General features: G+C 35.7%; 1 protein-coding gene across 1 annotated transcript in view; it reads left to right on the forward strand.

Annotated features, from left to right (window-relative positions):
- The window catches only part of LOC124786696 (titin-like), a 459,967-nt gene that overhangs the window by 350,031 nt on the left and 94,803 nt on the right, over positions 1–15,133 (forward strand). Inside the window, exons 11-14 of the mRNA XM_047254284.1 lie at positions 3,826–5,088; positions 5,953–6,081; positions 10,836–11,000; positions 13,469–13,632. Coding sequence (XP_047110240.1) covers positions 3,826–5,088; positions 5,953–6,081; positions 10,836–11,000; positions 13,469–13,632 — 1,721 coding nt within the window. The remainder of the gene's footprint in view (positions 1–3,825; positions 5,089–5,952; positions 6,082–10,835; positions 11,001–13,468; positions 13,633–15,133) is intronic.

The following is a 15,133-nucleotide window of genomic DNA, read 5'->3' on the forward strand; positions in this document are numbered from 1 at the left end:
AATAACTGTTCAGAAGTGAAAAAGTTTGCAAATGTGACTAATGTTGCACTATTCTACTGTATAGAAGCTGCCGTCTGTGAAGATATGTTAGTTTACTTCAAATTTACAGCCACAATCTATTTTAATTTTCTTTGAGAGATCCTTTTAATAATTCTCTGAAGAGTTAATAGCTATAACAACAGTGCATGGCTCTAGGGAAACACATTCACACAAAGTTACATTCTTAAATACTGACAAAAATTTTGAAATATCTGAGTGTCATATATAGCTTTGTGAAATCTGGGATAATTTTCCCTCCTCCTATTTTTCCTTTAGTATTCACCAGAAAGACTATTGTATTTTCTTTTCATCTTTTCCTCTAGCACTTTTCCTGAAACTCTATAGAACTGATAAATCTGGTGGCTGAAGGAGTCAAAATTTTTGCCCATTTTTCTTATTATATGCAAAGTTAATTATGCAGTTTACATTTATTAACAATTTGTTTTAGGAACTCTGTGTATTACTGAACATATCACTTAGAGATAAACATTTGTTTATGAGACAGCTAGTTCAGCGATGTGTGAAATATTTCATTGACAGGTTTATTCTGCAGGCTCTGTGAGATGTATCTGAATAGTTTCATTGCCCATGTGCAGTGTGCTCTAGGAAGAAATTCTTTTTATGAATCAAAGCATTAAAAAAAGTGTTATTAGCAGCAGTTGACAAGCCTAATTTTATTGGGGGTGTAACCAAATAATTTTTAATTACTGCAAATGAAGGAAAACAAATCACCTTTCATTCAGTTCAGCAATGGATGAAATCTCATGATTAGGAAGAACAATTAACAGCAATACAGCTATTTGCCTTTTGTTCTGGTGAATATGTAAAAAGAAAATTCAAAGTAATTACTGTGTGTTGAACGAAGAAAGTTTTATGAGACTCATACTGTCAGAGAATTAAATAATATAAAATGTGAACTATACTATGTTAACACAAAAGAAACAAGACTGGTCATGTTACTGAGGAATGGTTTGACAAGGCATATTAGTACGCAATGTTTTTTGACCTTGAACTTGTGACAAGTTTCATCAAAACCAGTCAGCCTAGAGGCACTGAATGGCAAATGTATACATACCAGCTGCAGACAATAAAAATGACAAAGTACCAACACAGAATCATGAAAAATGACATGCAGAAAAAATCTGAACAGCAGAGTTGTTAAGTATATAACTTTGCGGTTTCAGTGTTGTTTATTTTGTGTCAAACTTCATCTAAGAAATTTTCTGTAGAAGAGCACATTGTGGTATGTTGTAGACTGTTCATTCTCTGCCACTGAGTTGATCAGTTATGATCAAAGAGGTTACAGAGTAAGGAGAAAATTTAAAGTGAGGAAAGAAAGTTGTGCATTAATATGTCACAACAAAATTGTATCTTAGTGATGTGAGCATCCTATTTCTCTGATGTCAAGGTAGTATTCTACTGCAAAGAGAATGGACTAAGAAACCAATCTGATGATAGTCTGGAAGATACACTGAAGATATGTATTAATGATGAAAGACATTGCAAGTTTTAGGTGCAGTGTGGTAAGGAGCAGAGAGCAGAGGAGGCCAATGTTGGAAGAAGACAAAGACAAACAAAGTTGATAGTTTTTGCACACTCTCTCTCTCTCTCTCTCTCTCTCTCTCTCTCTCTCTCTCTCTCTCTCTCTCTCTCTCTCTCTCTCTCTCTCTCTCTCTCTCTCTCTCTCTCTACCCCCCCCCCCCCCTCTTCCCCTTCTCCCACTACTATTGTCATATTTGAAAGCAAATTAACCCTCATTTCTGGTATTTATGTGATCATTTCAGTCACTTATGGGATATGGTAGCATAGTTGCCTTCACTTTTTAGGTTCTTTAGCCAGTATTAATTTATTCTCTGACTAATTTTTGTTGCTCTTCTTCCAACAATACTCTCTGTGTTGTTCTTACTTTCTCATTGCATTGATCCACCACACCCACTATTACTACTCTGAATTTGTCACTGTTTCATACATCTTCTATCTTTATACTGTGTTTCCTTAGACCCTAATGTACTTTCACAAATGGAACTTGCTTCTTCCTGGTCTCCTGGCAATTCAATATCTTATGTACAACCCTTTATGGTTTCAGTTTTTAAAATATGTTCATAGACTGACAGGCTTCTCATCATCATTGTGGTTGAATTATTTTTACAACTTTCATATATTCCTTGTATGATTGTGATAAAATACTTGCTGATTTTTCTGGCTTAAACATACTTGCCATATTCTTGTAGTGTCTGGGAGCTCATTAAACCATATTTGACCTTTGATATAAGGACTATGGTCTGTTATTCTCAATTTAATTCTGTCTGAAGCAACTACTCTTACTTTTAGTGTTGAAGTCATGAATGTCACTGCACTTTCTGTACTTTGGTTTGGTACAAAGAAATTATACAATTACAAGGAACGTATTGATGGCTATTTTTGTTTTACAAATAATTCATAGCAGGAATTCCTGCACTAGCTTAATTTCACTTTTCTGCAGTATTCGTACTATACTCAGACTTACTGTAGAGCACCTTTGCGTGTTGGCTAGTCCTCTGTCTAGGAGTTGGTACCTGTTTATAGGAAGTGTGTGCAGGTGTGTTTTTAACACGAAAATCTGTCCATAATGGTCTGCTTGCTATAGAGGAATTAATTAAGACTGAGCACTGTAATGGACAAGACATCATAATGCATTTCCTACTGGCAGTTGTGATTATTCCAGATGCACAATTTAACACTTATGGCCAATACAAGCTAGCAACATGAAATAAAAAATGGAAAGATGGAAGAATTGTTTTTATATTCCAAAAGAAATATCCTTCAGATGTGCATATGCAATGGAAGAACATATCAAGCAGTGGGAAATGAGCATACAACTCTATCTTCCAATTTTATTGAACAATGGTACCAAGAAAACTCATTAAAATAACAGTACATTAGACTGGCACATGATTTTCAGATATTTGAAGTAATTTGAGTTGTTTTTGGGTTATCTGGAAGTTCATAAGAGAGCAAGTGCGTGATTACTAGATAGACGGAGGAGAGATACGTAGGGATAAGTTATTACCTGATTTTTTGGGCTATTCCATGTTTTGCTGCAATGCACATGGCTCATATAAAATTAGTGTGGCTTACCCTTTAAAAATATTTTTGCCTATGTAAGTACAAAGGAATTTATGTTGGCTATATCAATTGCTGAGATACTTCATGAAGAAAATATGAGGTTTCTTTTGTCTCACCTCTATCACAAACTGATTCTAGCCCTTCAGAGTCTTTCCCATAACACAAAAGAGAGGTGTCATCTGGATAGCTTATTTTGTATGAGTTATGGCTGAACCAAGAAGAAATGCAAGAAGTGAAAGTTGGTAATGCGCTATATTACTGTAATACTGGTATGCTGGTGGACTGGAAATCCCTAATTGTATTATCTATTTTGTATGTAAATTTTGTGCACTGTTTGCAGTTTATTAAGATGGTGAACAGTAGTTGTCTTTCTGACTCACTGATATTATATGTCTTCAATTCCTTAAGCAGCAATTCATGGTAAACTGACTTGAGCACTTCTGCAAAATCTAAAAATGTGCCTGTTGTATGTGGAGCAGTTGTGCTGTGGTTCTTCCTGAACCTGTCCTGTATTTCTGTCTGCAATTCTTTCCTTGTGAAACAAGGTTAATTGAACATGTGTTCATCCTGACAATGTTTTGTAAATTTATGTGCCCTTTGGGATCGTACAGCTTCAAAGAATTTATCAACCTTGTACTTTGTCATTTATTTATCTAATGTCTTCATAAATCTTCCTTTCAGGTGAAACTGTCTGTCGTCCTGGTGAAGAACCTGTTTCAAAAATAACAAAATCTCACTATCAGTATAAGACACCTGAAGATAAGGAACCACTGTCAATAGAGGATTACAGAGATGGAGATGATGTTGATCAAGAATATGACTCTCCAGAACCCAGCAGAAAGCCATCAGTGGGTAAGGGCACATCACCAGATCGAGAATACTCAGCTGATGGCACTGTGAGGTTAGCAAGCATTACGACCTCAGCTGTTAGCAGTAACAGTATTAGACGGTCAAAGCTTACAGAAGATGATGTTAAGAAGACTGATACAACTAGAACTGAGAAGGTTTCTATTGACAGTAGCAGGAAGCCTAAAGTAAGAGATGACCTCAGTTACAGGAAACCTCAGTCAAGTGTCAGAGTTACTGGGTCAGGTGACAAATCTGCAGAAGAAACACAGCGATATGTGAGCTCCACTACTGTTACAAGCAAGACATTTAAGACACAAGATCAGGAACTTGAGAACAAAAGTGTCAGGCAGAGCTTTGGAAGAAGTTCCCCCTCCAGAAAGTCACCTGAAAAGACTGTCCCAGATTATGAAGATGACAGTCAACAGCCAGTCTCTGGTGGTCAATATTATAGCACCACTGTAACAACTGTCACACGAAGACCAAGTGGAGGATCACCACACCCAAAAGATAAAACTCCTGCCTCTGTGCGGCGACAAATTTTCACTAAAGATGATGAAGATGATGATCACGAAGACGTTTCCCGTAAGACAAGCTATGGAAAAGTCACTAGAGGATCAAGTGAGACAACCACCTACACAACTGGGAAAGGGCAAACGGTATTCACTACTCGTCTGCAGTCATCAGGGGATGATAGAGATTCCCCTAGACATGACATCACTACAGAGTTTGACGATGGCGATGACAGTGATGGCTACAAAAGGAGTAGCTACTATGTCACCAGTTCAGTCACAGGCTCTATGCGATCCAGTCCTGACAGAACTAGTGGGCATTATGAAGATGAAGAAGCTTATAGCAGCAGTCACAGTCGACAAACAGAAAGCAAATATTCTAGATCTTCAGTGCAACAAAGCTCTGTTGAGAAGTCTTCCACCACAAGTACGTCACAGTCAGGAACCACATCTGCTAGCAGAAGAAGATCATCAACACCGCAAGATGACAGGGAAGGTTCTCCATCACCTTCCAGTGGAGGTTTCTCAAGAGTTGCTCGAGGAGGATCTGTGAGGGCACTCTCACAGAAGTTCCAACAGGCTGCTGGTATGTACTGCATCTATTTGCTTGCAATTGGAAAGGCATTGCTATGCAATGTTCAGCACTTTCACATACATTGACCTTTGATTTTGGTTGCCAAATAAGCATCCCACTAATAGTATGTTGGCATAACCATCTCCTTTGTTGTGTGCTAGATGTTCATAGAATATTTTACTGTGCCAATAGAGTGTACATAAATAAAGAAAAGTGGCTAGCGTTACCGCAATTTATTTCTTTTTTTAAATGAGGAAGAGATATCATTTCTAATGCCTCATATTGTTCAGTTAATTAGTATGCTCAACATATTATGCTCCTACTGGTTATTTAGTGTGCTTTTAAGTATTGCAGTGGTGGAAATTTCCAAAAGGTATGAAGGTATTAACTGTTACTATAAAGATTTTGTGAAGTACATAATGGTTGTCTAACATTGCAAATACTTACACATTACAAGAAGCAGTGGACACTGGATACTCAGCAAGCTTAATGTATAACCTTCTGATTTACCCTGCTTGTATCCTGAGAATGTGCTGTTTATTAATTCAGTTCAAGTAAGTTGATAAATAATAGCTAGCTTGACCTACCCTTACTTTTTTTTAAACACTATTAACACACATGAACAAATTTCAAAGCTGCATTGCTCTTCTGAAATTATTAAATTGCTTGATTGAAAAAGAACCCAAAACAATCCTTACATCCTAATACAGTACAGATAAATTTAACAGCATTATAAATGTTCTGGAAATGGCATCATTCTGTACTTCACATTATTCTTCTATTGACATTGCTGGGGGAAGCTTAATCATTTGTACATTATTGTTGGTGAATGTTTTGCTGGGAGACTTAACAATGTAACATCTGGCAATGACACAGCTGAGGCCAACAGCAGCGACAACTCTCGGTCACAGAGGTGTTATCCAAAGGCAGGTCTCATCTTCCGTTCTGCAAGCTTCCGACTTAACAATGGATGTAGTCCTGTCACTACACCCACCAGTGACCCAGGTAACTAACAATATTAACACAAAACTCACAAATTCTGCTTGTCCATTTATTATTGTGTTCAGTGCTGAATCTATAATACATATTGTGATGTGTTGATTTTATGTTTGTTCTTTCACAGCTCGCATGTTATTACCACCATCTTATTGTGTACAACCCTCAATTTTTGTTTCCTGCCATATGTATCATGTAAGATAATACGACATTTATTACGATCACTTTGTTTAATAGTTACATGAAAGCATTACTCTGTAACAATTAAATTCAATAGTGAAAGCTGCACTACAAATAGAGTGGCTCAAATTAGAGTAGCTACTCAAGGTTGTTTTCATATTTGTTAAATTAAACAAGCATGTCACTGAATAAAAATTTTGGCTTGGATAGCTGGTTTTCATAACTCCTGTGTGGATAACGATTATTACAAAACAAATCAAATGTTTACTCTTAAAACATAAAGGAATGGATTATACATGAAAAAGACCGCATCATTTGCATATTGCATATATTTTTTCTGTTCGTTCACTTACATGGAACACAACAGTATATTTTTACTAAGAAACATCGTCATTCAGTATAGGGTGAATTTTTGTCACATACGATTAATTGTCACATCTAATAGTGAAAAATAAAAATTTTTCTAAACCAAATCAGAATGTGGTAGCAAATTTTACTCGCTCTGGATCACAAGATAAGATGAGATATGCACAAAAGCAGTGAACTCAGTGAACAGGTAAAATTATGGACAACAGACATACCCTTAGTTCCATCAAGAGAGCATTTAACTTTGTATGGTTGGAAATGTGAAAAACATTCTTTACTTGAATTTAAATATTTTAGTGCTCTCTATAAAACAAGCATCAGATGTAACAAAACCAACACAACATGGACTGCTTCTTTATGTAATGGGGTTTCTATATATGGTCTGTAACATCATTGTCAACATCAAATTGGTAAATATTCTCACTTATTTTAGATACTGATTTTATAGACACTATTTTTCATCTTAATTTCAATCAGTAAATCTTAGTTACAATCAATATTACAGTATTCTGATCATATGTGAAAGCTGCCAGTGGCACCCAAGTCAATGTTCAGACATCAGGGGTGGCAAAGGAACCGAAATTGAGGGTAGCAATAAAAATTTAAAATGCTAAACTCCATTTTCAATCTTTCTCTTGCAAAGGAACACTCAGAAGCACTGCTCCATTTTCTCATACCACTGCAAAGATGAACGACACAGATATCAGAGCCAGCAATGTTGAGAAACAGCGGAAATTGCTAAAATTACACAAGGCTCCAGGACTTGATGGAATCTTTGTCTGTATAGAATTTGCAGCTGAGTTAGCTCCCATTTCAACCATGAAGTATCATAGATTCCTCAAATAAAAAACTATGCCCATTGGTTGGAATGAACCACAGGTCATGCCAGTCTAAAAGAAAGATAACAGAAGTGATCTGCAAAATATCAATATAATTTCATCTATATTATGAACTCAATTCTAATGAGTTGTCTCAAACAGAATGAGCTCCTCCATGCCACCCATCATAGATACCAAAAGCATCATTCATGCAATACCCGACTCAATTATCTCATGTGACACCCTGAAAGCCATGAATCAAGGCAGTCAGGTAGAAGCAGTACTTTCTGACTTCCGAAAAAATTTGACTCTGTACCACAACAACATTAACAAAACTACAATTGCATGGGACAACAAACAAAATTTAAATCTGGGTTGAGAATTTCTTAGAAGGGAGGATGCAGTATGTTATATTAGATGGAGAGTCCAACAAAAATTGAAGTAACTGCTGGTGTGTTCTAGAGAAATGTATTCAGACACTTGTCGTTCATGTTGTATATTAGTATCCTAGCAGCCAATATTAAAAGTATCCCAAGACATTTTTCAAATGATGTAAATAATCTACAAGAAGTACTGTCTGAGAAAGCTGCACAAATATCAGGAAGATCTTGATAAGATTTCAAAGTGATGCAAAAATTTCCAGCTTGTTTTAAATGTTCAGATATGTAATATTGCGCACTTTAAAAGAAGCAGCATTGTAGTATGTTGTGACTACAATGTCGCTGGGTTACAATTGGAATCAGTGAACTCTACAAAATCAGTCTAGGTAAAGCAGTTGTCAGACATTGGTTCATTAGCAGGATATTTGGAACATGCAGTCAGTGTACAAAGGAAACTGTTTACAGAACAATTGTGTGCCTCATGCCAAGTAGGACTAACAGACCATATTTAATGAATGGAAATAAGAGCAGTAACGAATAGTCACAGGTTCATGACTCATGGGAGAACGTCACAGAAATGCTAAAAACCTTGAAGATAAGACATAAACCATCCCACAAAAGCCTACTTATGAAGTTTCAAAAATCAGTATTCAGTGAAGAAGCCTGAAATGCACTTACCCCCCTATATACTGCTCCTGTAGGGACCACAAATACAAGATTAAACTAATTACAGCACACACAGAATAATTTAAGCTCTGTACATGTTTAGAACTGAAGAGACCCTAAAAAATGATAAATATGTTCTGCTATGCATTTCATGGTGGCTTGCAGAGTACAAATGTAGAAATACAGTAAAAATAGATTCAGCTTTGTATCATTATTAGTCCATTTACGCAACAGACACCATCTTCAGAATTTCAGTATACAGTAGAAGTTATGAAATCTCCCACTTGATTATCAATTATAAAACAAATTGCTGAAATCTGTATGAACTATTTCTTGCTACCATTTCTTTCAACTAGGGTAGCTGCAATTTCATAAACTCATTCTTAAATTGCGTGAATCAGTTTAAGTTGATCAGTGCCATATGTACCATAGTGTAGTTCATTATATGTGATTTTATTAATGTTACATTTTTTATGGTAGTCCAATGTGAAATGTGATTTGTTTCTCCCAAGGTGAAAAATTTTTGAAACTACTGATTTGTTATACACAAGGCATAAGTTTAAAATGACACATAATTGCTTGGGTCTTCTTAAACACTATGGTTCTTGAAGTATATGGGTTGCAGTCTGGTACAACATCCAGCCACAGAGTTATGAGTTCTGTAGGCCACATGTGTTGGTGACACAATAGCATGCCACACCAGAAATATGAGGCCCATTTTGATTCAGCCCTATATTTTTAAGAGTTGATTCTGCTGATCAATTAGATGGTTGTTCCCAAAGATTTCCTACATCCTTATTAGTATTAATCACATAAAATGATGTGCTTTGGATATACTAACAAAATAAGCTTAATGTTAAGGTATAACAGTACCCTACCTTCAAAAAATACTGACTGGATAACTATCAAATGCTTAACAGACAACAAGCTTTGCATACTTCCTGTCAAATTTATTTCTTGAGGCATGACAAGTTCTCAAACTAAAAAAAAAAAAAAAAAAAAAAAACACTTATATAAAAAATGGCACTTTTGGAATCCCTTGGGTAAAATTCTGCTACCACTCACAGTATACAGATAAATGTACAGTTTTCCTATTCAATACGTAAAATTGCCCTTTGTAGATCTGTAATGAAGCAGTGACAATTGTCCATCAAAAGATTACAGAGGAAACTCTTTCCCATCAATTTTGATGAACCCATTTTCATCAGAAATTATCTGTGGATAAGACTAGATATACAGTGATAGTGAATGGTACACTACTTACATACACAATAGGAACAGACAAAGATCCAGTACTGTACAGTACCTTAAAGTTGATGTTGTAATTACATATTGTTCCTATCCTGTCAAATATAAGCTGATCCCTGTATGACTCTGTTCTGGATCCCGTATTTCTATAGTCTCTAAATAAGTAATATGTGTGGTTCAGTAATTCCCGGAAAATTCTTGTAACCTTTCCCGCATCATCAAATGCTGAGCTTAACTTTGAATTTTCAGTGCTTTTTCTTTCTTTCTGTAACAGCTTTTTAATAATTGCATTATCTGTAGAAAATTTTTCCATTTGTTTCATCACAACATTTCAATGAGGGAGATATGGTACAAATGTCCCATATATTTGGTTGATTACTTTTTAAGCAATGGGTTTTAAGTACATTTCAAAAATGTGTTCCAATTCTCAAGTGCTTTGGTACCTATTTGACTCTACATGTGCCGTACTGTGTGAACTGTAATATTAACTGTAAAATTACCAACAGGCAGATGGCTTGCAAGTACTTACTTTCAGGAGACAAAACTCCAAGTACTACTAACACCAATTTTAAAAACTGGGAAAAACTATAACTAGCTTTTGGAACTGTTGATTTCTTCCTCAGGGAAGAAAGAATAATAGCATATATTTGGTTAAAGCCCAAACACTCCAATTTGAGCACTAATTGTTGCAACAAACAATAATATTTCAGAGATTTCTTTCAGTTAAAATGCAGATGTAAATTAACTAATGAGAACAATAAAATGAGGACAGATTCAAAAATTACATCATCTGAGTATAGGTACAAACATCTGACACCTGCTGTGCGGTAATATATCTCCTGACGACTTGTATAATAACACAGTTACCAATTTTGAAGAACAGTTATGGTGGACAGAATTCAAAAGTTTGATCTGCTGCCCATCAGCTTACATACAGCACTGAAATCCATTTATAGCTGTTCCATAGATAAACACTTAAAGAAGTATTTTATTCATTGTTAACATTTAAAAACAGATTATAACTGGTTAAATTTTGAGTTGTAATTGAGTATTACTGTTCTTTTAATCATTAAAAGAATCTGAAGACAAGATTTCTTACTGTCAGGCTCACCAGGTGTCAAACAGTCAACAATAGAGGTCCGTGTGAGCTCGTCAGGCAGTAATCAGAGTACACCGAAGGCTGACAAAGACAATAGGTCATTCCTTGACAATCAGTCTAAAGTGACTGACGTACATGATGTACTGAATCGAATGAGAAACTCTGAACAGGGTAAGTTGTAATTCACCTCCTATAGTTCCTGTGTACCATTAGAACTTACAAATATTTTTTATGTAGCTTATTGATCTGCTCTCAGACATGTCAGGATCATTGATTTTAAGTTTTATAAGCACTAGTTAATCAGAATAGTAGTTAACAGATAAAGCTTTGCAGAAACGGTACACTTAAACAATGAGAATTAAGAAAAAACTAGATTATTGTATAGATAATTCTAAGTACTTGTGACATTCTTGTAACAAAACAAATTGTTTCAGTGTATATTGTTGTGCACAATTGGTAGTATATGTTGTATTTAGGAGGAGCAAGTTAAAATACCTGTTCCTGCCATCCATATTTAGGTTTGCCAAAATCCATTAAAACATACTGTTAAGTTGAGATGGCTCCTTTGAAAAGGACTCTGTCAACATCCTTAATCAAAGAGAAGATAAAGCCTAATATTTCTTCCTTCTTAAACTTACAAGCAAACAAACTTCTAATTTCTATATTAGAAGATCAGTCAGATGCAATTTGGATCCACTGGATGCAAAAGTGGCAAGGACATGTGATGATGTTTACAACGAAGTTTTGTACAATTTTCCACAACCAAGCTAATGAATGCTCAAATTGAGTCCCTTCCTCTGAAAGTAAACCTAGTTTGCAGTCAAAATTGTCATGATATTTCATAGAGACTAAATACAAATAGATTTATTTTATAGACTACTTATCGGCAGTGTTTAAGTATCAAAGTTATGTTGCAAGGATTTATAGTTCCCTTGCTCATCAGAACTTGCATATAAACTAATTACAAGAAATTAAAGGCTAGGAGACAACTGCTAGGATCTCTTTCTGGAGAATTCCTTAAAAATGTCCTTACAGTGTTAATGAACAATAAAAACTTTTTTCCTGAACATAATTTTGCTTTACATGGAAAGTGCATTGTCCCAATTCTCCATAATTGTGTCCATAATGCATGCTAGTGTTGAGAGGGTAATAGGTTGCTAGTGTAAGCAGTAATAATGTGTCTGATTCATGATAGTAGAAGAACTGTGTCCCCGGAACACTGTTGGTAATGAGAAAGGAGGTGGTGATGTACGATTGTTATCACTAGGCTGTACAAAAATGTGCTTAACTAAATTTCAAAACACCAGTGTCTCATAAACTGAAAAGCTAACAGTATTAATGGTGATCTTGACTGACAGATCAGTGATGCTACTCAACAGTGGTATGCCGTTTTCCAACACTTAGTTTTATCTTCCCTTTTTCTGTCATTTGCATAAAAAGTTATAAAGTTCAAGCATTTGTGACAGCCATCCACAGGATAGAGATAAACATGTGACACATAGAGAAGAACTTTACATGTGGTAATGTCAAAACAACTCCCCAATACCCAATAACAGATGCTACATTAATTTTGAGTTAAGTGGAGAGCTTCTGAGAAACTATTGAAGATGGGTACAAATAAACATTTGGCTGTCTGAAACCTACCTACAAATGCTAGCATCACCTTCTGGACATCACAAGAGATAAAAAAATAAGCCACTCTCAATAAGCTACCCTCTTTAGATTCCTGTCATTGACAGCAGTGACATATTTAATATGTGAACACACACACACACACACACACACACACACACACACACACACACACACACACACACACACCTATATTGATTTACTTGCCTGTTAAACACTTGAATAGTCCACTTCTTTTAAGTGATAGCTTGTCTACAAGCATTTACATTGCCACTCATCATCGTACAGGAGCAGACTGCAAATCTGACAACGTATTTCCCTAACAGGACAATAATTATTGAGTTTCCAGGAAGATTGTGCAGGGTGTTCAGAAATTCCCTTTACATACTTCTAGGACTTTTAGAGGGGAGTGAGTACATAATATTTTGAACAGGAACCCACATCTGGAAACGTCCCATTTCTGTTCTACAACAGTTTCTATTCAGTTGTGTAATGCTGAGGGAAAGAGAAAAGTCTTAGAGTTGCACATCCTGATGTGCAGAAATGTAGCAATAGGGTAGTAATGCAAAGTTTAATTGACAAGACTCCTCTAGAGACAGAGAAAGATCTGCTGGCATGAGTTCTGGCTGCTGCACTAGAAATTAAATTACCAGTTAACTTCTTTGGCAGTTGTAAATATTGTCCTTCATAGTACATCAGAAGCAATGCATAATCTGTCTGAAAGATTAACACTAGAAACTGGGCTTGGAATGCAAGACCTAGGTTGCATAAAGCAAGAAGTGAAACTTGCAAAAAAGTGTGTTATCTACAGTAATAATTAACATGTCTGACTTCACATAACCTCATCAGGCTCTTCAAAAAGATGACTTACGTACTACAGCAGCTCTTTCTATTTTGTCAAGGTGTGTTCTTAGGTGGAATTATTTTAAAACTATTTATATATTATATTGTAACATTGCCTATACTCTGATTCTTTTTTATAAATATGGATATTTATTCCATAACAGGTGCACAAGAAGATGACACAGAGGAAGATATTGAGGCACGTTCCTTGCTGAATAAGTTTCTGGGAGCGCAAGTAATAATGCAGGGAATGGAGCCCTTAATGAAAGAATCTCATACCCAGAGTGCAGCCCTAGTCAGTCAGATTGAACGGCAGCGAGCACAAAAGGTAGGAAAGACCTAGAGTCTTGTCAAATTATGTTAACGTCTCTCTCTCTCTCTCTCTCTCTCTCTCTCTCTCTCTCTCTCTCTCTCTCTCTCTCTCTCTCTCTCTCTCACTATCAATAATGCTTATGAATGAGAATTATATCAGAAATGACATTAAATATTTTAAGAAATATTTATTTAATCATTTCACAAATAAATATGTTAAAAGATATATTTAAAATAGCTCTTACTTTCAGCTAATCATAATTATTCAATTCAGAAAGACCTCTTTAAATAAAAGTATTAATAACAGAGCAAGTAGATATAAACCTGATGATCCAAGCAAACATAAGGTTACCCACAATTCTAGATAATTCTTGGCATATTAGCTCTTCAACATTATTCTGATATTTGTCAGTACTGACTAACAATTTGATAGTTGTTACTACTAGTTCAAAAATTGAGCACAACTAATAGGTTCAAATGGTATTTCCAGAGATCATCTTACGATGATGTTGGATTTGTCATCGTAATACAATCAAAATATCTCAAAAAATATACAAATACATATAGTATATAAGCATACTTTATGAGAACATGTAATGTGGTTGGATGTGGCCTTGGTGAAGGACCTATACCAGACTTGCCTGAAATAACTTACAAAAATCATGGAAAACTTAAATCATGACGGCCAGACAGAGCAATCCCTGTCTTCTGCATACATCCAGTGTCATAACAGCTGCACTGCCTTCTTTGGTTGGTCCCTGTTGTATAAAGTTCTTTGGTATAATCACAGTTTTACTCTTTATCACTTTACACATCAATGACACTCACTGGTCAGTGCACGACCATGAACTTGCAGCTGTATGCCTTGCACTAGCTCCAGTCCATTAGGAAAACTGACCTCAGGCCAATAAACATGCTACTATTACCCATACTCATCTTCATCTTCATGTACTCCTCTCAGTCCACTTTAAAAAGTCAGTCAGCACTTTTCTATTGTCATATCTGAACAAAAACAAACAGCATTTGACTCAGAAAACTAGAATACCTGTGTAAAACCAGTCACTGGTATGAGATATCCAAGGCACGTTTGCTAGGTCCTTTCTGGGATGATTATTAAATAGTGATTATGTGTTCTACATGTTCTCCAAATAAAGCCATGAAGCAGCAATTTCTGTGTGTCACAGACAAGTTGATAATTTCTAATTGATCCTCTATCTAACACAGGTGTCACTAAAAGAAAAGGCAAGTAAAGTCATTTGGTGCAATATAAACTAAAATGAAGAATATAGTCAATTTCAATAAAACCTCCAATTACAATCTAAAATTGGTATCATTATCTTTAACTAACCTGTCTAATTAAATTCATTTCAAAGGTGTTCACCAACCATATAACATCATATGGGGGGGGGGGGGGGGGGGTCAACATAACAATATCATAGAAGGCGTGCCTTGACCTTTCAGATCAGTCCACTGCAAATAAATCTCCAAATAATGCCTTCCCAGCACTACCCCATAAA

The sequence above is a fragment of the Schistocerca piceifrons genome, chromosome 1 (genome assembly GCF_021461385.2).
Source record: "Schistocerca piceifrons isolate TAMUIC-IGC-003096 chromosome 1, iqSchPice1.1, whole genome shotgun sequence".
NCBI classification, from domain to species: domain Eukaryota; kingdom Metazoa; phylum Arthropoda; class Insecta; order Orthoptera; family Acrididae; genus Schistocerca; species Schistocerca piceifrons.